The sequence below is a fragment of the Perognathus longimembris genome, chromosome 1, assembly GCF_023159225.1.
Source record: "Perognathus longimembris pacificus isolate PPM17 chromosome 1, ASM2315922v1, whole genome shotgun sequence".
Lineage (NCBI taxonomy): Eukaryota > Metazoa > Chordata > Mammalia > Rodentia > Heteromyidae > Perognathus > Perognathus longimembris.
In genome coordinates this window covers 54,547,265-54,575,214 of record NC_063161.1, presented here as the reverse complement: position 1 = coordinate 54,575,214, position 27,950 = coordinate 54,547,265, and the positions used below count along the sequence as shown (strand labels likewise).

The 27,950-nt window shown below is 49.5% G+C and overlaps 2 protein-coding genes across 10 annotated transcripts in view; one reads left to right on the top strand and one right to left on the bottom strand.

Moving 5' to 3' along the window:
* The first annotated feature begins 479 nt into the window (after positions 1-479).
* Prpf40b (pre-mRNA processing factor 40 homolog B) lies at positions 480-26,981 on the top strand. Of its 5 annotated transcripts, none has more exons than XM_048364959.1 (26): positions 480-659; positions 10,924-11,004; positions 11,750-11,893; positions 12,198-12,263; positions 12,940-12,967; positions 13,204-13,229; positions 13,366-13,476; positions 13,767-13,887; positions 13,997-14,021; positions 14,238-14,438; positions 14,676-14,805; positions 14,888-14,952; positions 15,405-15,569; positions 15,675-15,783; positions 16,130-16,280; positions 17,584-17,717; positions 18,329-18,443; positions 18,590-18,681; positions 23,610-23,726; positions 23,902-24,039; positions 24,249-24,344; positions 24,517-24,606; positions 24,790-24,964; positions 25,731-25,792; positions 25,882-26,025; positions 26,862-26,981. In XM_048364959.1, exons 1-26 carry the CDS (start codon positions 657-659, stop codon positions 26,916-26,918), a joined length of 2,646 nt encoding a protein of 881 aa, XP_048220916.1. In that variant the 5' UTR covers positions 480-656; the 3' UTR covers positions 26,919-26,981. The 5 variants fall into 5 exon arrangements, with proteins under 5 accessions (XP_048220916.1, XP_048220907.1, XP_048220897.1 ...); XM_048364950.1 differs by lacking the exon at positions 26,862-26,981 and adding an exon at positions 26,113-26,668 and having other exon boundaries at positions 24,520-24,606; XM_048364940.1 differs by lacking the exon at positions 26,862-26,981 and adding an exon at positions 26,113-26,668.
* Fmnl3 (formin like 3) overlaps positions 11,483-27,950 on the bottom strand; it is an 84,256-nt gene continuing 67,788 nt past the window's right edge. For 3 of the 5 annotated variants that reach the window (XM_048364924.1, XM_048364921.1, XM_048364927.1), the window contains one exon: positions 26,897-27,739. The gene's annotated coding sequence lies outside the window, so the exon portion shown is untranslated. Of the gene's footprint in view, positions 11,497-17,702; positions 17,711-26,896; positions 27,740-27,950 lie in introns of those variants that run through there. The other 2 variants (XM_048364923.1, XM_048364922.1) reach the window with 2 other exon arrangements.

Sequence of the window (27,950 nt, the reverse complement as noted above, 5' to 3'; positions counted from 1 at the left end):
TGTGAGCCACCTGCACCCAGCCTGAGTTTACTTCTTGATGGGGGCCAAATTTTCACGTTAGCGTTAGAGTCAATGGGGACGGGCACGCGCGCACTCCAAAGGGCGGGCATTGGGGAGGTTTGTGTTTGTTGTTTTTCACATTGCTTTATGCTCAGTGCTTGACAGGTTAATTCGTTTAAAAGCGCTACAAATAACTGCACAGCAAATTCAGCACGGCTTCACGAGAGGCAAAGACGATGTACGGGATGGATGCGCGGATCTAGCCAGGGTTCCGGCCCGGGACGCGACGGCGCGCGCGCGGTGTGGGGGTGAGGACCGAGCTCGCCTGCCCCGCGCGACCCGGCACCCCGCAGCGCCCGCTGGGTGGTCAGGCAGGGGCGGAGCCGGCGCGCCCCGCCCCCGGAGGGCGGGCTCAGGGCCCGGCGGCGCGGGGGCGGGGCCCGGCTCACCGCGCCGCGGCGGAGACGGAGGCGGGGCCGGGCCCGGACACACCGGGCCGGCTTGGGGCTCCGCACGGCGGCGGGAGTCACCGGAGCCCCGGCCACGAAGGGGTGCGACCCCCCGCGGGCCCCGCCCTCCAGGCTGAGCCCCAGCCAATCAGAGCGGCTTTTACTGGCGGGTGGGCCGAGCCGGCCCAGCTGCACGGAGGCTCTGGCATGGTAACGTCCCCGCGCGGGGGTGGAGGGGCCCGGGGCGGTTCCACAGCGCCCCTTGTGGCCCGGGCCGGGGCCAGGGGGGGCGAGGAGGTCACCGGGGTACCCGGGACCCCGAGGGGGGCGAGGGGAGGGAAAGGTGCGGGAGGGCAGCACGGGATGATGGGTGGGGGCGGGGATTTGGAGAGGGGGCGGGGGAGGCCATGATGGAGCCTGGCTGAGGGGGGTGGGGTGCCGGCAGGGAGTGGGCGGCCGAGGTGGGACCGGGAGTTTCGGGGCTGAGTGAGGAGGAGGAGGGGGACTGGAAGAAGTAAAGGGTGGGTTTGTGGAGAAAGGTCGGGAAAGGAGAGTCAGGCGGGAGATGTGGGAACCCCAGTTGCCCCTCTGAGGTATTTGGCGTGCCCCAGGCCCCTCCCCCAGGCCCAGGGCTTCCCTTTGGAAGCCCGGGGCACCCCTGGTCGGACAGCATGGAGACTCCTTCCTGCTCCCCGCATTTGCAAGGCCTGCTCCTGAGGAGGGGAGTGGGCTTCTGAGGAGAGAGACGCCCCAGGCCGTCACCCCAGAGCTCGCTATTGCCAGAAATGGAAGAGCAGAGGCCTCAGGGCCCCAGTCTTGGCTTTGCCATCCACAAACTCACAACTCTGGTGTGACCTTGGGCAAGTCACTACCTTTCTTTGGGCCTCGGGTTTCCCAGGGACCTAAAAAAAAAAAAAAAAAAAAGATGAACACGATAAACCAGGTCTCTTCCCAGTTCCCTAATAGGCCGGCGTTTGAGGAGGAAATCAAGGCAAATGGGTTCTAGGACACAGGGAAACCCGAAGATGGAGAAGATGCAGCCGAGGCCTTCAGCTGGGGCCCGAGGAAATCCCCAGGGTTTGGGGGGGGGAGGGGGGAGCCAGAAAGCCAGCGCCTTTGGAATCCTGTTGGAGGCATGAGAGAACTCTTTAAGTAAAAGAGGATGAGCCCAGACTTAAGGTAGATGAGGACCAGAGCAACATTTTGTTCTTCAGAAAGAAGAGATGATGAGGGAATTAGAAATGACAAAAAGACACTTTCCCCAGATTCTTGAGAAACTGGAGGAATAGAAGGGCTAGTACCAGAGAGTGTGGGCTGGGAGGGTCTTGGGAACAGGAGAAAGAGGTTGGTGTTGTTTGGAGGCTGCTGAAGAAGGGTAGGGAGGAGATAGTACACAGGGAGAGTCAGCTGGCTTAGCTGTTTTTGTCTGTACTAGCTGCCCCAGGACCGCCTCCATGCTAGGCAATCATTTTACCTCAAGCTCCATCTCTGCTATGGCTTGAGCTTAGGGCCTGGGCACTGTCCCTTAGCTTTTTCACTCAAGGCTGGGGCTTTACCACTTGTTCCACAGCTCCACTTCTGGCTTTTGGTGGTTAGTTGAAAGTAAGAGTCTCAAGGACTTTTCTGCCCAGGCTTGCTTTGAACTGTGATCCTCAGCTATCAGCTAAGGTAGTAGCTAGGATTTTAAGTGTGAGCCATCAGCATCTGCCTCTCAGCTACTTCTTTTTGATGGTGGCTACCACTTTCTGAGAGATATATCTCCTAGCTTTTATTTTTTCAGACATGTCTTTTCAGGAAGTTGGAATCACTCAGACTAGTCAGACTTTAGGAATACCTGGCTTCTTTAGGATTTCAGGATTGAGGACGAGTGAAAAGAAAGCGGGAATCAATCTAAGAGTAAGAAATGCCATCTGGCATAACCCTCCTGCTGGGAGGCAGCTTTGTGGAGCAGTTGAAAGCATGGGCTTGGGTCAGGATGTTTGGATTCTAAACCTGCTTCTTCCATTTAATCTCTTGGAATCTTGATCAAATAACGTACTAACACTGAACATCAACTTCTTCAGTCATAAAATGGGGATAATAACCTCTAAGACGGTGTAAGGTTTCCATGAATTTGGTACAGTATCTGACTCATAATAAGTACTCAGTAAACTTTACCTATTAGTTATTTCTTTCCATTCTCTTTATCTTTCGATTCTTGTTCTTTTCTCTTTTTGTTCTTTGTTCTGAGTCTTCCCCTTAGTTGTAAAGGCTTAGAAAAATTGATTCATCCAAAAGTAGGGTGTCCTTGCATCATCCCAGGTGAACTCAAGATGATGAAAAATTTTGTTGTCTCTCCTCAGTCCCTAGATGTATGTTTTGTTCTAAGAAAGACACAAGAAGTGCTTCCCTTTTTGTTCGCTTTCAAATATATTGCACTAGTTACTTCTTCAGATTCTCATCTAGAAATATAAACAGTCCCAAAGTTGTACTGGCATTGTTGCAGGTGGGAGAAGTGTAGGTATTTAAGAAAGGAAAGGACTAAAATAGCACAGGGGAAGCTTTGGGAAGGAGCTCCAAGACTAGAACTAGGGCTCAGTACCTGACACTCATTGGCTAGCATGCTCTACCAACTGAGCCATGCTTCTAACTCTTTAAGGGTTGGTTCTTTCTATTCCATTCAATTATCCATGGGAAACTGACTAAAACAGGCCAGTGGCTGAATTCTTAGAAGTTTCCATCCAGAGTTGAAGATGGAAATGTAGAAGTAGTATCTTTCCCCAAACCAGAGACCTCTGTCAAACTACCTGTCTCTGTCACATCTGTTCTCAAGAGGATTTATATAAATGTACATGGGCACATGTGAACACACTACTTTAGGGAATTTCAGTATGTAAGAATCTAATAAGGTTAGGGATGAGACTGCATTTTATAGCACTGTGTATGTGAGTGTGTGTGTATGCATGTGAGATGGTAATGGAGCTTGAACTCAGGATCTCATGCCCTCCCTTGGCTTTCTGCTTTACCACTTGAGCCATGCCACCAATTCCAGCTTTTTTGCTGTTTAATTGTAGATGAGAGTCTCTTTGGGCCAGTGCCGGTGGCTCACGCCTATAATCCTAGCTACTCTGGAGGCTTAGATCTGAGGATCACAGTTAAAAGCCAGCCTGGCCAAGAAAGTCTGAGGAATTCTTATCTCCAGTTAACCAACAGAAAAACGGAAGTGGCACCATGGCTCTAAGTGGTAGAGCACTAATCTTGAGCTGAAGAGTTCAGGGACAGCACCCAGGCCCAGAGTTCAAGCCCCTCAATTGACCAAAAAAAAAAAAAAAAATTGTCTCTTGGATTTGTCTGCATGGGCTGGCTTTGAACCTTGATTGTCAGATTGCAGCCTCTTGAGTAGCTAGGATTATGGATGTGAGCCATCAGAACCCAGCTTATTACAGTACTTTGTTTTCAGGATCCTTATTGGACATTAAGGGAGGTTTAACAGGAGAAAAATGACTAAATGTAGAGAAATCCTTACTCACTTGAAATATATAGCTGAAGGAGTATGTCAGCATTTCTGCCTTTTTTTTTTGTGGATCGTGGGATTTGAACTCAGGGCTTGGGCCCTACCCCTGAGTGCTTTTCTTCAAGGCTAGTGCTCTACCACTTTGAGCCATAGTGATACTTCTGGTTTTCTAGTGATGAATTGGAGTCTCACAGACTTTTTTGCCTGGCTGGCTTTGAATTGCGATCCTTAGGTCTCAGCCTCTTGAGTAGCTAGGATTACAGATGTGAGCCACCAGTGCCCAGCATAGCACTTATTATTTTTTTTTCCCCAGTCCTGGGGCTTGCACTCAGGGCCTGAGCACTGTCCCTGGCTTCTTTTTGCTCAAGGCTAGCATTCTACCACTTGAGCCACAGCACCACTTCTGGCTTTTTCTGTGTATGTGGTGCTGAGGAATCAAACCCAGGGCATCATGTATACAAGGCAAGCACTCTTGCCACTAGGCAATATTCCCAGCCCAGCACTTATTCTTATTTATTTATTTTTGGCCAGTCCTGGACCTTGGACTCAGGGCCTGAGCACTGTCCCTGGCTTCTTTTTGCTTAAGGCTAGCACTCTGCCACTTGAGTCACAGCGCCTCTTCTGTATATGTGGTGCTGGGGAATCGAACCCAGGGCTTCAAGTATACGAGGCAAGCGCTTTTGCCACTAGGCCATATCCCCAGCCCTCCCGCCCCCCCCAGCACTTATTCTTAAGTTAGTAAGAGTGTATTGTAAGGGGGGGTAGGGTAAAAGTACCTGAAGAAGGTAAATATTAGATCTTCTTGAACAGGTGAGAGACAAAGCATGATAAAGAGATGTGGTTTTGGTGAATTGGTAGATAGGTAATAGGGAAACAACACTGGTTCTGAAGGAAGAGGATGTTAATCCTTGTTGATTTAATCACTTGCAAGGGAGATTGATACAAACAGATTTTCTAATGACAGGAGCTTTGCTACATGTTTTATTTTTTATGATTTGAAATCAGGGCCTCATCCTTGTTAGAAAGGCCATCTAGCACTGAGCTATGCCTCATCCTCTCTCCCCCTGGAATGGCAGGTGCATGCTACAATACCCAGTTATCAATCAAGAACTTTCTGCCCAGGCTGGCCTTGAACCTCAGTCCTTCTGTTCAGCTTCTTTTTTTTGGCCAGTCCTGGGCCTTGGACTCAGGGCCTGAGCACTGTCCCTGGCTTCTTCCCGCTCAAGGCTAGCACTCTGCCACTTGAGCCACAGCGCCGCTTCTGGCCGTTTTCTGTATATGTGGTGCTGGGGAATCGAACCTAGGGCCTCGTGTATCCGAGGCAGGCACTCTTGCCACTAGGCTATATCCCCAGCCCGTCTGTTCAGCTTCTTAAATGGTGAGGATTACGGGTGAACTACTGGGCTTCTAAGTGGGGAGCACTGGAGGGCAAATTGGATCCTGTGAGTGCTCTGTACCTAACCAGCTTTGGGCATTACTCCTTCTCATATGAAAAGAGGAGAGTATCTTAGGTGATTATCAGAATTCTCTACAGTTCTGATATTCTATATCCCCTCTAGTAGGCTTTACCAATGATCTGCTGTATAGTGGGACTTGCCAAAACCAGTTGTTATATGAGAAAATATTTATTACTTATCCCTGCCCTGTAGAACTTTTAATTTACTAGGTTTTGCAGGTTTTATATTCCATTAGTTCTAAGACTCAAGTCTGGATTCATCTTAAAATCAATGCAGTATCACCTTTTGAAAACATTTGCGTAGGGGCTGGGAATATGGCCTAGTGGCAAAAGTGCTTGCCTCATATACATGAAGCCCTGGGTTCGGTTCCTCAGCACCACAAATATAGAAAAAGCCAGAAGTGGAGCTGTGGCTCAAGTGGTAGAGTACTAGCCTTGAGCAAAAAGAAGGCAGGGACAGTGCTCAGGCCCTGAGTCCAAGCCCCAGGACTGGCAAAAAAAACCCCAAAACAAATTTATTTGCCAGTCTTGGGGCTTGAACTCTGGCCATGGGCACAGTACCTGAGCCTTTTCTGCTCAAGGCTAACACTGTACCACTTGAGCCACAGCTCCACTTCTGGCATTTTCTAGTTAATTGGAGGTAAGAGTCTCACAGGCTTCCCTGCCTGGGCTGGCTTTGAACAGTGATCCTCAGTAGCTAGGATTTTAGTGTGAGCCACCAGCACACGGCTTAAATTTTTTTTTTTTTTTTTTTTTTTTGCCAGTCCTAGGCTTTGGACTCAGGGCCTGAGCACTGTCCCTGGCTTCTCTTTGCTCAAGGCTAGCACTCTGCCACTTGAGCCATAGCACCACTGCTGGCCATTTTCTATATATGTGGTACTGGGGAATCGAACCCAGGGCTTCATGTATACGAGTCAAGCACTCTTGCCACTAGGCCATATTCCCAGCCCCGGCTTAATTTTTTTTAAATTAAATTTTATTGACAAGGTGATGTACAGAGGGATTACAGTTACATAATAAGGCAGTGAGTACATTTCTTTTTTTTTTTTTTTTTTTTTTTTTGCCAGTCCTGGGCCTTGGACTCAGGGCCTGAGCACTGTCCCTGGCTTCTGTTTTGCTCAAGGCTAGCACTCTGCCACTTGAGCCACAGCGCCACTTCTGGCCGTTTTCTGTATATGTGGTGCTGGGGAATTGAACCCAGGGCCTCATGTATACGAGGCAAGCACTCTTGCCACTAGGACATATCTCCAGCCCCATATTTCTTGTCTTATTTGTTACACCCTCATTTTTCTTTCCCTTCCCTAGTTCAGATATTAATTTTTAAGTAGTACAAAGCAGTTTCACTTCAACAAGTTAGATTATGAGTACAGTCTTGATCAATGTTAGCCCTTTCATTGTTCTCCCTGATCTTTTTCAATCCTCTCCATATGCTCAAGTTACATAGTTTCATTTTTACGTAATGTACATTGAATATATCACTTTATTTGCCAACCCTTTCTCTCTCCATCTGCACCTTCCCCTTGTCCTCCCAATAAAACATGTTTAAGCTTCCTGGTATTCATTTTGTTAAACTGTTCATTAGTTGATCAGAGGAGTTACACCGTTGGAGTCCTTCTCTGAGTATACCATCTTTTAGTCAATCTGTTTGTGTATATATGCATAGTACCCTGTGTATGTTTTCATATATATTTGTAATTTAGATCTGACTTCCACATATGAGAGAAATCATGCACGTTTTGTCTCTCCAAGCCTAAATTACTTTATTTTTTTCCAGGTCCATCCATTTCCCTACAGATAGCAATATTATTCTTTGTGAGAGATGAGTAAAATTCCATTGTGTATGTGTATGTGTACAAATGTATATATATGTTTATAAATGTATACATATCAGTCATATACATGCATATATGTATATAAATAAATATCAGTCACATTTTCTTGATTCTTTTACCCATTGTGATAGCACTTTATTATTTATTTATTTTGCCAGTCCTGGGGTTTGGACTCAGGGCCTGAGCACTGTCCCTGGTTTCTTTTTTGCTCAAGGCTAGCACTCTGCCACTTGAGCCACAGTGCCACTTTTGGCTGTTTTCTGTATATGTAGTGCTGGGGAATTGAACCCAGGGCTTCATGTATACGAGGCAAGCACTCTTGCCACTAGGCCATATTCCCAGCCCCCATGATAGCACTTTAATGGGCAGCATTTAAAAAAAAAATTAGTGCTATGTAAGATAGTAATACAATTGGGATTGCACAGCTGATGAAAATTTCAATGGAAAGTTGCTGATAGATGCACAGTGTTGATCGAGCATATAAAGGATGGCTATCCTGGGAAATGACATTTGTTGACTGAAGCATACATAGGTGAGGTGGCAGGGCTGTCTCAGGCACGGTGGATTATCTGAGGTGAGAAAAGGAGAAGATGAGCACAGATCAGCGTCAGGGTATGGGTGAGGCTGGCAGGATGTCTGGCAGCAGACTTTCCATATTCTGTCTCCTGGGTAGGGCTTTGGTGCTTATCCTAAGAGCATGAGAAGCCATTGGAGAGTTATTTATAAGCATTTATGCTAGTTAGGTCTGTGGCACATTTTGAAGAGCTTGTCATGGCTACTGATTGGAATTAATGGGAAAATGGTTGGGAGACCATGCAGTCGTCAGATGAGAAAAGGTGGAGTTAAGTGGTGGAAGAGAAAATGGAGAGAAGTAGATCCAATAAAGTTTGAGGAGGGAAAGTTAAGACTCAGTGATATGCTGGAGTTAGGAGAGTGACTCTTAGGTTTTGGTCTTAGACAGCTGAATGGATGTTGCAGTGATATCCATCCTGGTAAGACCCAAACTTGGTTATCTGGGAAGTTAGGTTCCTAAGGTAGCTCGAGGTGGGAGAGTTCCACTCCATAGATTGGATTTCCTCCCCTGGTGATTAGTTTCTGACATCCCATGAAAGTCTCAGGGGACAGGAACAGGTTTGAATATGGGGCTAAAATAGTTGAACACTGAGAAAAGATCTCAGATTGCAGTCGTTTAGCTCATACCTTCTAGTTAGGAGGATAAGGTAAAGATAAAAGGCAGATTAGAAAGCGCGCGCGCACGTGTGTGTGTGTGTGTGTGTGTGTGTGTGTGTATGCGTGTATGCAGGTACCAGACCTTGAACTCAGGGTCTTACACTCTCACCTGGCTGGTTCTCTACCACTTGCGCTACATCTCCAGACTGGCATTTTGCTGATTTATTGGAAATTGAGTCTCATAGGCTTTTCTGCTTGAGATGGCTTCAAGTCATGATCCTCCAGGTCTCTGCCTCCTAAGTAGCTAGGATTACAGGAGTGAGCCACTAGCACCTGGCAAGAAAGCATTTTTTTTTTTTGTCAGTCACAGGGCTTGAACTCTGGGCCTTGACGCTGTTGCTTAGCTCTTCAGCTCAAGGTTTGCACTCTACCAGTTTTCTGGTGGTTAGTTGGAGATAAGAGTCTTACAGACTTTCCTGCCTAGGCTGGCTTTGACCGTGATCCTTAGATTTCAGCCTCCTAAGCACTTATGATTACAGGAGTGAGCCATGGGTGCCTGACAAGAAAGCATTTTTAAATGCTGAGCCATCTTAGCACAGTAGTGATGAGGTGACTTGTCTTCAGCCAGCTATCACCACCTTTCCTTAGAATTCCTCTGCCTCCTGCCAACTTTCAGCAGAGAAGGACAGCCCTTTAGCTTCATCTCCAAGCCCCAGTGTACTTACTATTTTTATTGAACAGGTAATAAGAGTCATATGGTTGCATATTCATATCATGTTAAAGGGCATAGGTGAAGTCTTCAGCCACAATTCTTGTCTCTCCTCTTTCCCTTTCGCTGATGCTTTTTCTGTCATCTTTTATCACTGGCACTTGTACATATGACAAAATTTTGCTGTACATTGACTTTTTCACTGGTCAATGTGTCTTAGAGATTGGTTCATATCTTGACAGTGAGCTTTGTCATTCTTATTTATGACTGCATTGTATTCTATTTTACATTTGTATATAATCTCATAGTTCCTTACTAATGGATATGTATTTCAGCTGATTCCAGTCTTGTTTTCATTTTAGAAGTAGTAAAGCATCATTCCATACACTCATCATTTTGGTCATGTGGACTTCTATCTCTAGGATAACTTTTTAGATTTGGAAGGTTCCATGGAGTGAAGATTTGTACTTTTATTCAGTATTTATTGAGTACCTATTATGTATCAGACATTGTGGCAGGTACTAGGAATCTATCTATCTTACTCCACTTGTAAGATACATACCCAGACACATAATAACAAAAGTGTGAATATAAGGAAACTGAAAACAGGAACAGGTATAGAAAAATTGGGGGAAAAAATCAGTTACTTTCAAGCCAGGAAGGCTTCTTAGAGTAGTAGTACTTAGGTTGAACACTAAAGGAGTGGGTATGGTCCCATTTGGTGGAGGACAGAGATGCGTTGGTTGGTGCGCAGGGAGATAAGTCCAGATTTTCAAAGAAGGGGTGGCTGCCAAAAGAGTGAGGGAAGAACAAAAAGTGAAGTTGGTGGGGGCTGGGAATATGGCCTAGTGGCAAGAGTGCTTGCCTTGTATACTTGAAGCCCTGGGTTCGATTCCCCATCACCACATATATAGAAAAGGCCAGATGTGGCACTGTGGCTCAAGTGGCATAGTGCTAGCCTTTAGCAAAAAGAAGCCAGGGACAGTGCTCAGGCCCTGAGTTCAAGCCCCAGGACTGGCCAAAAAAAAAAAAAAAAAAAGATGAAGTTGGTGATTGGGAGTGGAAGACCTTGAAGTAGCAAAGGATGGGCTAGTTAGGGGAGGAACCTAGTAGTTGAGTGGAGAGAGTAGGATTTAGGATTGATTGTAAAGGATCAGCAGCTCTTTGTATTAGAATTTTAGATTGAATCTCCCTCCAACCAGGTTAGTTGAACAGGTAAAGGGGCCGCTTCTCAACTGGCTTGAGGGAGGTACAGCTTTCCCACAGACTGGAGAATCAGTTAAAAACTGGGATGAGCCCAGGTGCTCGTGGCTTACACCTGTAATCCTAGCTACTCAGTAGCCTGCAATTAGACAATTGAGGTTCAAAGCTAGCCTAGGCAGGAAAGTCAGTGAAACTCCATTTACAGCTAATTAGCAAAAAGCTGGGCTGGAGGCATGGCGGAAGTGGTAGAGTGCTAGCATGAACAAGCAAGCCAAGTTTGAGCTTGGGGCACTGCAGTGAACCCTCATGCAGCAACAGAAATCATGGGAAACGCTGAATGCCTATAGTACCTTCACCTTTTCTGTCTGTTTGGCAAAAATGGAAGTTCCCAAAATAAAGATGACATTGAAGGGTTCAGCCAACTGGCTCTGGGGCTGGCACAGAGAGTAGAGTTTCCCAGGGCTCAGAACTTGGGATGGGCAGGAAATTGGGCTTGGAGACTTCCTCCTGAACTTTGTGCTCCTTTTTCATCCTCATCCCTCTGCTTCCCTTCGGCAAAAGCCCATCTCTGTGCCCATCCTGGGTCCTATGACTTTTCTCTCCCTCAACAGTCGGTTCCCGATTCTGGTCCCCGGCCCCCAGCAGCGCCTGCCCCCTTCCCACCGGGGCCCCCCATGATGCCACCACCCTTCGTAAGTTTTATGTGTTTCCCTGGGCTTGGCTTTTCCAGCCTGCACCCCAAACTCCCCAACCCTCACTGCTGCAGTGTTGCCAGCACCGTTCTAGAATGAGCCTTTTTGTTGCCCTTGGAAGATGGGTAGTTTTGTTGGGCGCTGGGGTGGGGAAAGCTGCTGTTAAAACTGTAGTCCATAAGCTGACAGTTCTCCCTTTGCCTTTTTGTTCGTTGGACACACTGGGGCTTGAGGTAGGAGAATTGGAAGGGATATTCCCAACACCATTACAATGAGGGTGGGAGGGGAGATTTCTGTCTTTCTCTTTCACCATTCCTTACCTGTGCTCTTTAAAAAAGCCACAGAATTTGGGCTGGAGTAGCATTGGTGGTTATAACTTGGAGAGAAAGGGATGGGAGGCAGGGGACTGGGGGACGCCTGCCTTCTCCCTTCACCTGAGAGATCTCTTGTGGAGGGAGTCCTGCAAGGGTGCATCCTCCCCACAGTCTGGTGCTGCCCCATTTCCTGCTCCCTCTCTATTCAGACACTGTATTTTTGCCTGTTAGGCTCAGAGAACTCTCTAGTTACAGTCTTTCTCAGTGGTGAGGAGGGAGGCAGTTTCATGCATTGTGTTTCTCAATGAGAGCCTCGGGATGGCCTCTAAGCCGGGGGGAAGGCAGAGGAGGGCAGGGTGGGTAACAGGTGGATGTTTCCTGAGGGTCTTCTGACCTTGACAAGGCAGATCTCTTCCTTTCCTCACTTCCAGATGCCCCCTCCAGGGATTCCCCCTCCCTTTCCTCCGATGGGGCTCCCTCCTATGAGTCAGAGACCACCTGCGATTCCCCCCATGCCCCCTGGCATCCTGCCCCCAATGCTGCCACCCATGGGGGCACCACCACCACTCACACAGGTAATCCTCAGCACAGGGGGTGGTCTCGGGAAGCCCTGTTTATCTGGGGTGGAGATAAGAGTGGGCATCTGGGCTTCAGAACCTGGGGAGGGGAGGGAGCTTTGGGCCAGACCCATATGGATTTGCTGAATGATTGAGCCAACTCTTAGGCCAAGTGGGCACTTAGAAACTGAAGATGGCATGAGAAGGGGCCCCAGGGGAGGGTCCTAGATCCCAATGGGATCTCTTAGGACTTCGGAACTCAGAGGGCCCCTGTCCAGCTTATACCTGCCCTCACATTGGTGGCTTGTTTTTGCATGCATAGATACCAGGAATGGTACCTCCAATGATGCCAGGGATGCTGATGCCAGCAGTGCCTGTCACCGCAGCGGTAAGTGCTAGGGGCTGGCAAGAAGCAGGGCGCGCCCTGAAGTCCTTTGGGTCTGACTTGGAGTTCAGGGATATGGACTCCATTCTTTCCCTCTTATCACATTCTCCCTGGTCCCTGGCAGTGTTCCTCACACTTGAATCCTCAGCAGTTCTGGTTTCCTGCTTATCCCCAAAGGCATGTGTGTTCTCTTCTTACTCCCCAGGCTACCTCTTAGAGGCAAGCCTGTGTCAGAGATGCATTCCCCTCACAGGGCCACGCACTGTGGACACACTCATAAGGACCTTTTTTCACATCCTCTTTGCCTCTGGAGGAGGCAGTGGCACCCAGGGATCTCGCTATACCTTCTTGTGTGTTGTTCACCATAGTAGAGGCTGAGTGGGATGTAGAACTTGGCATTTACTGTGAAGAGACAGGCCTCAGGTGTTGACTCAACAAAACATTCTCACTTGTGGAAAACGAAGAATGGAGCTGCTGTGTGATTCCCCCTGGGATCTGAGAACTGCAGCTGGATGGGAGTGGATAGCAGGGAGAACGGGACTGTTAGGGAGTGAGCAGAGATCCCTGGGAAGAGCCTACATGGATCCTGGCCTAGCTGCTTCTCCATTCCCCCATGGCCTGGGTCCTGGGGGGCCACTGGGCTTGGCCCCAACCCTTCCCCCTCCTCTTTCTTCGGCAGACGGCTCCGGGTGCGGACACCGCCAGCTGTGAGTCTTCTGGGGGATCTCCTCCCCCCAGGCTCGGAGGTTGGGGGGCTACAGGGGAGAGGGGACCATGGACTGGAGCCCATCCTGGATCATGCCTGTTGGGATGCCAGGGAGCCTGGGATGTTGATGGGACCAGGGGTATATTTACCGGGAACGGACTAAGGGAGGATTAGGTGGGGGTATGATGGGGGTTGGAACAAGGTTCCAAAGTAGCTTTTATTTGTCTTCTTTTCTAGCTGCTGTGGCTGGAACAGGCCCTCTGGTAAGTCCTTCTTGCTTGGGTCCACTGGAAAGGCTGAAAATGGGTGGATTGGTGGTTAAATCATTGGGGTGAGGAGGAGAGTCTTTGGGAAAGGGGCCTTGACCACCATTCTGTAACTCCCCTCCCCCTCCCCCAGAGGGCCCTATGGAGTGAGCATGTGGCCCCTGATGGGCGCATCTACTACTACAATGCTGACGACAAGCAGTCCGTGTGGGAGAAGCCCAGCGTGCTCAAGTCCAAGGCCGAGGTCTTGAGTGGGGCTTTCTGGCTCTTCCTTTCAGCTATCCCAACCCTTCCAAGTCCTGGGCCTCCCCCAAGTCCCTTTTCATACCCATTGTGGTTCCTCTCTTCCCAAGATTAGCCATACACATACCCTGGCAACACCCCTTTAGGTCTTCAGGAAGTCTACCTTCCCTGATTTGAGCCAGGCCAGGTGTAGCTAAAGACTACTATGTCCTCCACTCACTGGGTTCTCTCAGTTCCCCTATCTCTAGAGAGCTCCCCACCTACTAATGTCTCCGGCTTATCTTCTTGCAGCTGCTGCTGTCCCAGTGCCCCTGGAAAGAGTACAAGTCAGACACAGGCAAGCCTTACTACTACAACAACCAGAGCCAGGAGTCCCGCTGGACCCGTCCTAAGGACCTGGATGACCTGGAGGGTAAGGGTCCTGAGGGTTGAGACCTGGACGGGGACACTGGGCGGGGTGGGGGGAGGGGAAGGAAGGTGCGGTCCTTTGCTACCCTGTGACTGCTCTTTTCCCATTGCAGCTCTAGTCAATCAAGAGGCTGCTGGGTAAGTGACTTGCCCACGTCTCCATCCCTACTGGGCATGTGAGAGTACAGGTGGACACTCTCCATTGTTTCTAGTCTGTGGGAGAAGAAGTCGGCTCTCAGTCTCCTTGTGAGTTGTCTGCTCTTGGCCCTAGTTCTTCCCAAGCTACAGAACTCAGTCGGCCTCTGCCCTCCTGTCTCTGCTGTACTCCAATACTGCCTTCTGGCTTGTCTTCAGGAAACAGCGACAGTCACAGCCACTCCAGCCACAGCCTCCTCAGTCCCAGCCTGATCCCCCGCCTGCACCTCCGGGTCCCACTGCAGTGTCCACGGGCTTCCTGGAACCTGAGCCAGGTGGGAGTGAAGACTGTGTTGTAGCCGAGGCTGCCCAGCCACTGGAGCAGGGCTTCCTGCAGCAGCCAGAGGAGGGCCCCAACAGGTGAGGGCTTCCTCCCCCCTCTCCCCCCCCAAGTCTTCCACATTCCAGCCTCAGACCCTTGGCCTGCTGAGCCCTTGCTCCGCGCTAGGCCTCTGGAGGGGTGTACAATATGGTCACAACTGAAGGGTCAAAAAGGGTAAAAAGTTGTCCTGGGGAGCAAGGAGAGAGCCATGTTATTGAGAGTGCAAGGCTCTGAAAGCAGTGAGGACTGAGAACCCCATTGCTTCTATCCCCCAGCTCTGCTGGACAGCACCAGCCACCACAGCAGGAAGAAGAGGAATCTAAGCCAGAACCAGAGCGGTCTGGCCTCAGTTGGAGCAACCGGGAGAAGGCCAAACAGGCATTCAAGGAGCTGCTGAGGGACAAGGTGCCAAGAATGGGGCTCCTAGGGAAGGCCTGAAGGGATCAGAGGTGGGCAGACCCCAAGATGTTTGCCTGCTCTGTTTCAGGCTGTCCCTTCCAATGCCTCATGGGAACAGGCCATGAAGATGGTGGTCACTGACCCTCGTTACAGGTAGGCCTTGGCAGAGGAAGCCAGCGCCTGTTCATGATAGCAGAGACTCCACAAACTGAGCAAAGCCAAAATTCACCACTTAGGCTTGAGAGGCTTGCATTAGAAAAGTGATAGACTAGGGTGGGGTACAAGGGCAAGAAAAGCTGCAAGGCCTATATGACAAGGAAAGGGAAAGGTAATGACATAGGACATTCAATAAATGCTTACTGGATTGCATTAATTGGGAAGAAGGATGTGAATAGAGCAGAGGTTTGACAATGACTTGAAAGTCCCAGTGCACACGAGCTCAGTCTCAGCAGTGTCTTGGGGCTTCCTCTCCCCATACCTGAGACATCTGTGCATTGGGTCTGTGTATAGACCTGCCACTTGTCTATGTGACCAAACGGCTGTGCAAGGTGATTCAGGCTGACTCCTTCTCTGTCCCCACCCCATTCCTACCCTCTCTACCCCAGTGCCTTGCCTAAACTGAGTGAGAAAAAACAGGCATTCAATGCCTACAAGGCACAGCGGGAAAAGGAAGAGAAGGAGGAAGCTCGGCTGAGGGCCAAGGAAGCCAAGCAGACCCTGCAGCATTTCCTGGAGCAACATGAACGCATGACCTCCACCACACGCTACCGGTCAGGGGGTTGTGCTGGGCTGGGCCAGACCTGGGGAACCCGGAGAACACAGGGACTTGGGGTTCTGTTCTTTGTCCACCTACTCACAGCCCATGTGCTCCACAGGCGGGCAGAACAGACCTTCGGGGAGCTGGAGGTCTGGGCTGTGGTCCCTGAAAGGGATCGAAAAGAGGTTTATGATGATGTCCTCTTCTTCCTGGCCAAGAAGGAGAAGGTAATGATCAATGGGCTAGGACCTCAGCCCCAGACTTACCCTGGACCCCCCTTGTTCTTTTTTATGGCCTTTAGCCATTCGTTTTACTCTCCTGGTGTCCAAGCTTGTTTTGGAAGTTGATGCAGCACTTGTGTTTCCTTCCATTCTACTTTGGGCCTGCAGCACTGGGTGTGGGGGGGCCAGGAAGAATCTTAGGGAAGTCAGTCTGTGACCTTTCCTTCCTCCCCTTCCCTAGGACATGAAACTCTTAGTTCTGCCCTCCTCCTAGGGTTCTAGAACTAGCTACATCCTTTTCTCCAGTGTAACTCTGTGAGGCCCTGCCTCAGTCTGATTCTGTTGCTCCCAGGAACAGGCCAAGCAGCTCCGGCGCCGCAACATCCAGGCCCTGAAGAGCATCTTGGATGGGATGAGTAGCGTCAACTTCCAAACCACGTGGTCCCAGGCCCAGCAGTACCTCATGGATAACCCCAGCTTTGCTCAGGACCAGCAGCTGCAGAGTAAGCCTGAGTCTCTATGTCGACCTGTCTCCTCCTCTTTCCTTACTAACCTTCACCTGCCTCATGCCATTCCCTTGCATCCCTGCCCTTCTCTTTTCTTGGAAGCTCCCACCTAACTCACTCACTGTCCTCCACTGCTGAGAATCCCAGGACGATTCATACTACTGTCCCTCCAGGGATCCACTGTTGTTTGTTTTTGTGCCAGTTCTGAGGCTTAAACTCAGGGCCTTTTTTATATTCAAGGCTAGCACTCTACCACTTGAACCACATTCCTGACTTTGGTTAATTGGAGATAAGAGTTTCACAGACATCCTGTCCTGGCTCACTTTGAATGATAATTCTCATAGCTCAACCTCCTGAGTAGCTAGGATTATAGGTGTGAGCCAGCACTCTGCTTGTGTGTGTGTGTGTGTGTGTGTCCATGTGTGCATGTGCGTGTGTGTGCACGCACGTGCTATGGATTGAACCCAGGGCCTCACACATGCTAGGCAGATGCTTTGTTACTGAAATACACACCCAGCCCTGGGACCCATTAGGTTCTACTTGTTGACATGGACATAGAATCAGAAGTTCTGGAATTGATCATGAGAATATTTAAAGCTCATGTGAAGATGGCCCTAAGTCTTGGCACTGTGGGCCTTAACTGGTCTTATATACTGTGATAAGAAACTCATAGATTATAATCAATGACAATAGGAAAAATTAAACAACTGCAGTTGTATCAAAGCCACCTGATTAGTGGCTCTTGCCTGTAACCCCAGCTGTTCAGGAGGCAGAGATCAGGAAGATTGTGGTTCAAAGCCAGCCTAGACAAAAAATTCCTGATAGCCCCATCTCAATCAATAAGTTGGATGTGGTGGTACTTGTGTGTGATCTCAGCTGTGTGGGAGGGGATAGGTAGGAGATAGCATAAGGCCCTACTTGAAAAATAAAGTAAAAAAGGACTGGGAGCATGACTTAAGTCATAGCTCCTCTGCTGCTGATTTCAAGGCTTTCGAGCCTTAGTACCCTCTGCACACTAAAGCTGGACAGACTCAGTCCTGAGATATGAAACACTGGGTCACTGGTTTCGTGTGATGGCATACAGTAACTAAATTTACCAGACTTGAATGATTGCTTATTTTTCTCTAGTATAAGTTAATGAATCCGCATCAAGAATTATCCCTACAGTAGCTGTTCCACAGAGCCCTCTCCTCCACTTTCCCCCCTGCCCTGGGTGGGGCACAGCAGGGACCGCTTCCTTGAGACATGGGGGCTGCTGAGAGCTGAGAAGTTGTCCACTGAGCCTCCATCCTGCCTGTAGATATGGACAAGGAAGATGCCCTGGTCTGCTTTGAGGAGCACATTCGAGCTTTGGAGAGGGAGGAGGAGGAAGAGCGGGAGCGGGCCCGGCTTCGGGAGCGGCGCCAGCAGCGCAAGAACCGGGAGGCCTTCCAGGTATCTTCCTACTTTTGGGAATCGGAGCTCTGCTCTGCCCCAGACCATAGCCTCTCCCTCTGTGCCCTGCCTTCTCTGGCCTAGGCTGCCTGCTTTGTGCCTAACGCGGTTCAAAGAAAACTCCACCAGGCCTCTGCCCTGCACTTCTGCTCCTGCTTTGTCCCCTCAACTCTAGCTTTGGTCTCTAGGAGGCCAGCTCTGTGCACCGTGCAGAAGCTACCAGCAGAGAGCGCCCTGTAGCACAGGTGACAGCTAGGCTATGTGCATTTCCTCTGGGTGGAAGCCAGACAGCTTATCCTCCAGTTGGGGTAGCAGTGGTGGTGGCAGTGGTGAGGGTGTCTTAGCTGGATCACGGCAAGAAGTTGAAGCCAAGTCATGGAGGACTGAGCTGCTGGCAGGTTTCTGATTTCTTTGTTCTCATTTTTTGCTGTCTCCCTTGGTATATTTACAGTCTCCTTTTGTAATGCCCTCTTCCTCTGCATCTGTTATCTCTTCATCTTGGCCTCCACGCCTGGATTTCCTCAGTCTGGATCGTCCCTGCTTTCCCCCTCCCCCAAGTCCCTGCCTTCCTCCCTGTCTCACTGCTCTGTCACTGGCTTCTCCCTGCTCAGACCTTCCTGGACGAGCTGCACGAGACAGGGCAGCTACACTCCATGTCCACCTGGATGGAGTTGTACCCAGCAGTCAGCACTGATGTCCGCTTTGCCAACATGCTGGGCCAGCCGGGTAAGGCAGCCAGGCTCCCCCTTCTCTGGTCTGGCTTCCTACCCCATCAGCCTCTCTGCATCCCCACTCCCTGGTCCTGTCCTCGACCCTACCCTAGGCCTTGGGAAGCTGCCGCCCGCCAGGCCCCCCTCCCTCCCTCCCTGCAGGCTCCACCCCTCTGGACTTATTCAAGTTCTATGTGGAGGAGTTGAAGGCACGATTCCATGATGAGAAGAAGATCATTAAAGACATTCTTAAGGTGAGGGGGACCTGGGGTTATAGATGTATGCAGGCCATTGCAGCCAAGCTCCCTGAACAAGACTTTTTTTTTTGCCAGTCCTGGGGCTTGAACTCAGTGCCTAAACACTGTCCCTGAGCTTCTTTTTGCTCAAGGCTAGCACGCTACCACTTGAGCCACAGCGCCACTTCTGGCCTTTTCTGTTTATGTGGTACTGGGGAATTGAGCCCAGGGATTTATGCATGCTAGGCAAGCACTCTACCACTAAGCCACATACCCAGCCTCCCTAAAGCAAGGCTTTTTGATAAGTTTCATTTTGTATTAGCATGACAGCTCAGCAGAAATCAACCATGCATAGAGAGATAATAGCAACAAATTATACACATTTTCTTTCTTTTTTTTTGTACTAGGGGATTGAACCCCAGGTATTATAGTAGCTAGGCAACTGCTCTCTCACTTGAGCTATGCCCTCAGCCAGCCCTTTTGTTTTTATATTTTGAGAAAGGTCTTACCTTGTAGCCCAGAGTAGCTTTGAACTTGCTATGTAACCTCTGCCTCCCAAATCCTGGGATTAAAGGTGTGTACCACCATGTCACCTTTTGTTTTGGAGATAGGGTCTCACTAACCTTGCTCAGGTTTCAGAGTAGAAATCACCCTGCCTCTACTATCTAAGTAGCCAGGATTATAGAAATATACCACCTCTTGTCTTGCTACACATTTTTCTGCTCCTGGGAACTTATGGCCCAATATAAAGATAAACAGAACTACTAGTCAGGAGTAGATGTTACTATAGAGACAGGAATCAGAAGAATTGATATTGGAATTGTACCTTTAGGGTGGAGACTGGAATGTTCTAGGCATAAGGATACTGCAGGAGCAAAGGCATGTGGGTAGAAAGGGCATGGCAGGCTTTAGGAACAAGAAGTATAGCTAAGTGTAAACTGATGGCCCATAGATATCCTTGTGGCCTATACATGCTTTGTTTTGGAAAAATCTGGAATTCACTGCTAACATTTTAAAGTCAGATTTCACATAAAAATCTTAAGTCTTTTGTCATTATGGATGATCTGGCAGTACTGGTCCTAGGCGGCATTCATTTCATGCTCTCAGGCTGAGATGCCACTGTCCTTAGAAAAGGAAGAGGACTAAGTATTGTAACAAGGTTTGGCCATCATTTACCATCCCATGTACATTGTTGCTTTTCTTACATTGCAGAAAGAGTTCAATGCCCATGTCTATCAAAGTTATAAAATGAAACATGCAGGTAAAAAGACCCTTCTGCCCTCCCCAAAGAAAGACCACTTTTTATGTAGAAAAGGGAAGAACATTCTAATCACATTTGAGGAGACGCTTCAGTGCTGTTATTAGAAGCAGAACATGAGACAGAATGCCTTAGGGTAAAAGTTCACATTTAAGTCTTTACTAGTTATATGACATTGAGCCCAAGTTTCCAAGTGAGAAATAGTGTTCCACCAAAGGACACTTAATTATAGAGATTTAACTTGGTCCCTGAGTTGAAAGGGACCAATAAGGTTGGGAAGATCTCATTGTATGCATAATTTTTGGAAATTCTTTCCCTTAGCTTCCAAAGTCATACATATGTTACATTTTCATAGGTACATCTCTTTTATTTACTTTTTTTTTTCTTTTTGGCTAGTCCTGGGGCCTTGGACTCAGGGCCTGAGCACTGTCCCTGGCTTCCTTTTTGCTCAAGGCTAGCACTCTGCCACTTGAGCCACAGCGCCACTTCTGGCCGTTTTCTGTATATGTGGTGCTAGGGAATTGAACCCAGGGCCTCATGTATACGAGGCAAGCTCTCTTGCCACTAGGCAATATCCCTAGCCCCCTTTATTTACTTTTTAAATAATTTTTTTTTTGCCAGTCCTGGAGTTTGGACTCAGGGCCTGAGTACTGTCCCTGGCTTCTTCTTGCTCAAGGCTAGCACTCTGCCACTTGAGCCACAGCGCCACTTCTGGCCATTTTCTGTATATGTGGTGCTGGGGAATCGAACCCAGGGCCTCATCATGTATACGAGGCAAGCACTCTTGCCACTAGGCCATATCCCCAGCGCACTTAAATAATTTTTTATTACTATTTTTTTCTTGTCAGTCTTGGGGCTTGAACTCTGGGCCTGGGCTCTGTTCCTGAGCTCTTCAGCTCAAGGCTAGCACTCTACCACTTGAGCCACAGCACCACTTTTGGCTTTCTGGTGGTAAATTGCAGAAAAGTCTCAGGGACTTTCCTGCCTGGGCTGGCTTTGAACTGCAATTCTTAGAGCTCAGCCTCTGGAGTAGCTAGAAATACAGGCATGAGCCACCAGCACCTTTTATTTTTATGTGGCACTGAGGAATTGAACCCAGAGCCTCATGGCTAGGCAAGTACTCAACCACTAAGCCACATGCCCAGCCTCCTATATCTCCTTTAGTATGCATTTAGTAAACTAGGTTTAGTGATACATGCCTGTAATCCCAGAGGTTGATGCAGGAGGATTGTTGAGTTCTAGACCAGCTTGAGTTACATAGTGAGACCCTCAAAAAAAAAAAAAAGGATTCGAAGTCTGGCTCCAGTTGTAGAGCATCTGCCTGTCAACCTTGAGCCTCTGAGTTTAAACCATAATACTAAAAGAATTTAACATTTTTTAATGGCTGTTTTGTGAGATGTATGTTGTTCTATGGCTTCTTGTTGCCTGTGTGGAAGTAGATCCCTGTGTGTGAAGTATTTTGAATACTAAAGTAAGAATTTGTGATTTTTAGCCTGTAATTAGTAATCAAACCAAGCAGCACCTTAAATAAAGCCACAGGCACTAGCACATGGTACTTCTTCCCAAGTTTGGAGTTTGTGACATCAAGGGAAGATGATGGTAGAGGTGGTGTCAGGACAGTCCAGAGGACCCAATATACCAAAAGTGGCAGTGGCAAAAATCAGATGCATTTTAGGTTTAACCATCCTCTTGGGATTCATCCCCAGCCTCTTGAACTATCAGGACTTGTAGGTGCAAGGCTGGAAAGGCCAAGGCTGGGCTAGATGGATGGAAGAGGGTGAGCAGGGAGGTCAGCTAGGCTGCTGCTACAGAGCTAGCATGGTCAGTGATCTGAGGGACAGTAGGGATGACAGACGAGGAGAGGGAAGATGCCATAGGTGTCCTGAGACAAGTGGTTGGGGTTGAGTGGGGCAGGGAGAGGGGGATTTTATGCTTCTCCTGTTTTCAAGAAGAGCAGCCTGCCTCATGCATTGAGATTTCACATAAAATTTTCATTGAAAATGTTTGTTTAAAAAATGCAAATTTAGCCGGGTGCTGGTGGCTTGTGCCTATAATTCTAGCTACTCAGGAGGCTGAGATCTGAGGATTGAGGTTCAAAGCCGGCCGGAGCAGGAAAGTCTGTGACACTGGTCTCCAATTAACCACTAGCAAGAAGTTAAAAATAGTTAACTAAGTGATGCTGTGGCTCAAAGTGGTAGAGCATTAGCCTTGAGCAAAGAGTTCAGGGACAGCGCCTAGGTCCAGAGTTCAAGCCCCATGACTGACCCCCCAAAAAGAAAAAAACAAAGAAAATTGAAAATCAATAGGATACCATTATAAAGTAGAATTGCCAGATTATTTTGTTAAGCTGAGGGAGAGGCATGAGGCACAGAGGTGGGCAGTTAATGGCACCATCATTGGTAAGGATTAAGCAGAAAGAGAGCAGGTTGTAGAAAATAAAAATTCCATTTGGAGAATTGTTTACAAAAACAACCTAGCAAGAAGGAATAAAAGCACATGCCATGTTTTAAGTAGGATAACCACATATCTGACTCCAAGATAGCTAAATTTTATTGGTCAGTTAAGTATTAGCCATGGAATGGATGGTACTGCTGACAGGCATGTGGGCTCTTGATCTCATTGAATCTGATCTCTCCAGGCCCCTTAAGAGCTGTTTTGAAGTTAGTCTTGTTCATTTTTGCTCCTGGCTTTGGAAGACGTGATCTCAGGAGTCTCTGTGGCTATCCACAGCTAGTGGACTGCAGGGGGGAACTTCCCATCTCATAGGGCTATGCAGGGCCCTGGACTTGGAGAAGGTAGAAGAGGGGCCTCGAAGATCTATGACAGGTGTGGGGGGTATTTGTGAGAAATATGGTATGTTTAAAATAGCCTCTTCAGTATGAGTCTGAAAAAAATCAGGTAAGGGATGAGACTATTAGGAGAGGGTAGGTCAGGTAGTGAAAAGGGATTAAAGTCAGTTCTCAGGATCCTGCATGCAAGAGAAGTAATGAAATAACAACGATGACAATAATAAGTGACAGGAGGGGAACCATAGAGGGGAGTGAAGTAAACAGAAGCACTGAGAACCATATGAGTGAGGACAGCTGGAGTCTGAATTTGACTAGGTGTAACTTTGGGGAGAGCACTGACCATAGAGATTGCCTTTGGGGCAGCACACATCTCAGTCAAGCAACTCTTGGTTGTTTATTGGCTCTGAGACAGCTGCAAGCTGCATGTTGTCTCAGCCTGTTTCCCAAGTAGAAAAGTAGGAATTAAGTAGCATTTACAAAGTGTCATAAAAGTCTCTGTAAATGCTTATTCCGTTTCCCTGTGCTGTGTTTTAAGGGATTTTGAAATTTAAAGAAAGAAACAAGTATTTAGCTTCAGGTGCTAAGAGGCAGGGGACTAGGAGAGGATGCAAATGCCCAGAAGCTTCTGTGAGCAGCAGGAAATTTGGTTGTAGCCAAAGGAAAAAAGAAATAATTGTGAGACTCTCAGGCTTTGGAGACGCTGCCTGATTCCTCTGGTTCTGTACGGTAGCCACACTTGGGGCAGGCACGGGGTCCCGGCAGACAATGAGGACTTGGACAGTGTGCATCCTTTTCTTCAGGGGAGAGGTTTCTTGGGCATCCTGGAGTGACTCCTCTGCCTATCGGCCTTGGGCCTCAGCCCACGGTGCCCCCTTTTTCACACACTGCTGTGCCCACAGGACCGGTGCTTCTGTGTGGAGGTGAACACAGCCTTTGAGGACTTCGCCCACGTCATAAGCTTTGACAAGAGGGCTGCTGCGCTGGACGCAGGCAACATCAAGCTGACCTTCAATAGTGTGAGGGGCTGGGTAGGGAGGGATGGGCTCAGTGTTCCTTCTCATCACCCCACTGACTATATCCTGGGTCTGAGGGATGGTGGCAGAACACCCCATTTTTCTACCTCTTAGTTAGACCTGAGTGGGCCTTGGACATCCATCCTTCTGGGTGACCCTGTGCTTCCTCTGCCCTCAGCTGCTGGAGAAGGCAGAGGCCCGGGAGAGGGAGCGGGAAAAGGAGGAGGCCCGGAGGATGCGGCGCAGGGAGGCTGCCTTCCGAAGCATGCTGAGGCAGGCCGTGCCTGCTCTGGAGCTGGGCACTGCGTGGGAAGAGGTCAGGAACGCAGCGTGGCCCCAATCACCCTCAAGCCTGAGGGCAGCGGAGCTTCTCCACCACTGAGGGCCCACCCCAGTCACAGCAAAGCCCTGGGACAGCTCCAGTTCCCTTCCTTCCTCTGCCCCAGCCCTGCCCAGTGCTCGTGGCGGTGTCCAAGCCAGGCCAGGCAGAGCCTGGTCTGATCAGCAGTGCTCTCCCCGTTCAAGGTCCGTGAGCGCTTTGTGTGCGACTCAGCCTTTGAGCAGATCACCCTTGAGTCGGAGCGGATCCGGCTCTTCCGGGAGTTCCTGCAGGTGCTGGAGGTGAGGCAGGCTGTTGGTGGTCCTGGTGTGTTCCTTAAATGTTTCAGTGGCCTCTCACCACTAGGGCTCTCCTTTCCCAGGCCAGCTGAGGAAGGGGACTATGGGGTTCTGGGGTAGGCAGAAGGCCTATCCTGAGACAGAGACAAGGCCTTACTTCTCCCTCTGCCTCTAGCAGACCGAATGCCAGCACCTCCACACCAAAGGCCGAAAGCACAGCAGGAAGGGCAAGAAGCACCATCGGAAGCGTTCCCACTCGCCTTCAGTGAGTTGGCAGCTAAAGGGATGTAGGATGAGGTTGGACTATTTTGAAGAAATAAACACTACATGCCTAGAGAGAGATTTGAGGATTCCTTTTGGATCTGTACTCTCTGTCCCCAACTCCTGGGTGAGGGTGTCTGGTGGCCAAGCCACTTCTGTACTGACATGTATCTTCTGATATGCCCAGGGCTCTGAGTCAGAAGAGGAGGACCTGCCCCCACCATCCCTCCGACCCACCAAGCGGAGGCGGCGGAACCCCTCAGAGTCAGGCTCTGAACCCTCATCGTCACTTGATTCAGTTGAAAGTGGGGGTGCTACCCTTGGAGGACGGGGATCCCCATCCTCCCACCTCCTTGGATCAGGTAAGCAGTTGCTAGGAACACAGTAGCCTAAGTACTATGGTCCTGACTGGGCAGAGGCCCCCAGCCCCGTAGAGGCCAGAGTGGGTTGGGAGGGCTGAGCTGTGCAAGAGGAATTTTCTACCTCTGCCCAGGCAGGGAGCCAGGAGGAAAAAAAGCCAGAGGCGGACTCCCCCAGACTGCTCCCTCATACCGTACATCTGCTACTGCAAAGAATAGACAGTGGGCTGGTGGGGGGGGGGGGTGGCGGAGGGAGATAAGCCCTCATTTCTTATTTTGGTCAGTCATGGGGCTTGAACTCAGGGCCTGGGTGCTATCCCTAAGCTCTTTTGCTCAAAGCTAAACTCTCTACCACTCTGACCCACAGTGCCACTTCTGGTTTGTTTTCTCATGGTTATTTGGAGATAAGAAGAGTCTCAAGCTAGGAGGGTTGCTTAGTGGTACTGCCTTGCATGCATGAAGCCCAGGGTTTGATTCCTCAGCACCACATAAACAGAAAAGGCCGGAAGTGGTGCTTTGGCTCAAGTGGTAGAGTGCTAGCTTTGAGCAAAAAGAAGCCAGGGACAGTGCTCAGGCCCTGAGTCCGAGACCCAGGACTGGCAAAAAAGAAAAAAGAAAAAAGAAAAAAAAGTCTCATGGACTTTCCTGCTCAGCTGGCTTTGAAATGTGATCCTCAGATCTCAGCCTCTGGAGTAGCAAGGGTTACAGGTGTGAGCCCCTGGCACCCACCTGACCCTCCTTTTTCCTGATGGGATCCTTCTACCTCCAGAGCATGGCCTTCGGAAAGCCAAGAAACCAAAAAAGAAAACTAAGAAGAGAAGACACAAGTCGGTGAGTAGAGAAGCTCATCTAATTTGTAGGACTCCGCCTGCCTCCCGCAGTCCTCCACAGTTGCTGAGGGAGGCTCTGGACTCTTACAGAACAGCCCTGAGAGCGAGACAGACCCTGAGGAGAAACCTGGCAAGGAGAGTGAAGAAAAAGAACAAGAACAGGATAAGGACAAGGAGCTCCGGCAGGCAGAACTCTCTAACCGCTCCCCGGGCTTCGGAGTCAAGAAGGAGAAGGTGAATGGGAGGCCCAGCCCACGGCCCCAGTGGTACTCTGTCTCTGTCTAGAGGGGGCTCAGGTGAGCAGTGCCTTTGCTCCAACAGACAGGCTGGGACACATCAGAAAGTGAGCTGAGTGAGGGAGAGCTGGAGAGGCGCCGGCGGACACTCCTGCAGCAGCTAGATGACCACCAGTGATGGGCTTCTCTCTGCCTCTGGCCTACGTGAGGCAGTGGCTTCAAGGCCACCCTCAGACTCCTTTTTTCATCTGTCTGGTCCATATCCACTTTTCTTAAAGTAACTCCACCCTCGACACACCAACTTTTGGCACCCACCAAGGCTGCTCTTGGCGATCAAGGGTCCCCCCGGTTCCCAGACAACTAGAGCAGTCCTTGCCCTGAGCCCCACGCCAGACCTGAGTGTCTTGTGGCACGTGGGATGGGTGACGCCAGTAGATAAAGTATATGAGAGAGAAGGGGCCTCCAGGGAAGAGGGGCTGGTGGATACAGCCTAAGTGGCACAGGGCAGGGTCCTCACCCTCTAGCATCAGTGCCTGCTCCTGCCTGCCCCAGCCCTGGGGCTCCACCACTGCTTCCTCCAGCCCTGGGACCCAGTGTATGTGTTTTGTTTTTGTTTTTTAAATAACAATATTTATAACATGGCCAGTGACTCTCGTCCTCTCCATGTGCTACTAGGCAGTCTGGGGACTGGACAGGTAGGTGTACATATGACCAGCAGATGGCACTAGTGTCTTTAACAGACTCCGTCCCTTTGTGTGGCTGGAGCCCACCCAGCCTGATGAGCTACTTTCTCCAGGCTTCTCAGCTCACCTCCAATCTTCTTTCTATCCCCAAACCCCCAAGCTCAGAAAGAAGAGACATAGTCAGCCTGGTGCTTCAAGCCTTTGTTGAGAGGGAAGGTCTGAGGTTATGTACAAGAGAGAAGGGATTGGTACATGTACAAAAAGAGATGGCCTTGCATTCCCTTCAAGGGCTCAGAAGAAGCTGACAGGGAACTGAGTAAAATAGTCGGTGAAGACGCTCCATGCTGTCCCCTTGCCAAAACCACCGAGCAGAGGAAAGGAGATGAGGTTGTTGGCACACCCTTGTTGTAGTGTAGGAAAGGACCTCTCCTCTTCAGCCTACCTCACAAGCACAGTGTCTGCCTAGCCTGGAAGGGCCAAGGGGAGGGGCAAGGGACCCAACATGGCGCCTCTACCTATCTGGAGGACAGCTGGATGTGGGTGGTAGGGCCCAGGCATAGCACAGCCTTGCTTCTGAAGAGATGATCTGAGACTGGCAGAGTCCCAGGACTCCCTCAGCCTGGAAACTTCTAGACCAAAGAAAAGAAAAGGAGACAACAGTTCTCCTATCCCATGGAGCGCTGGTGGGAGAGGAGCCTGGAGGACCCTGTGTGGACTAACGCTGGAAGTGGTTTTTCCCAGCTCGGAACTGACCCTTCAGGAAATGAAGACTATGGGGGGCAAAGTGCAGTATGGGAGGCACTAAAGTAGTGCCAGGACCCTAGAGGCCTAGTGTCTATAATGGCACAGCATAGCCTTCTTGCCAGGCCCATTGCTTCAGGTCAGGTTCCTTGTGTAGACTTGGAGAACTCAAGAGTTGAAGTGCTTCTGCTTCCAAGAGGGTCTCAGTGGGGGCCTGGGGTTCGAGGGTGGCCAATGACTGGTGCAGCACTCCTGGCTGAGGGGAAGACAAGAGGCCTGTGAAGGAGGGAGCAGGAAGACTGAGCAGGGAAGGGGAGCAGCAAGCATTGGGAATCAGGAGGAGCTTGGAGAGACTTGGCCTGATGGAGAGATTGATGGGTCTCTTGTTTTTTTCAGATCAGGTGGGGTAAATAGAGGCTGTGGTACAGTGACAAGGTAGACTCAGGAAGAGACCCTAGGCCAACCAGATGCCAAGAAGCAGAGCTCAGGTGATATCTGA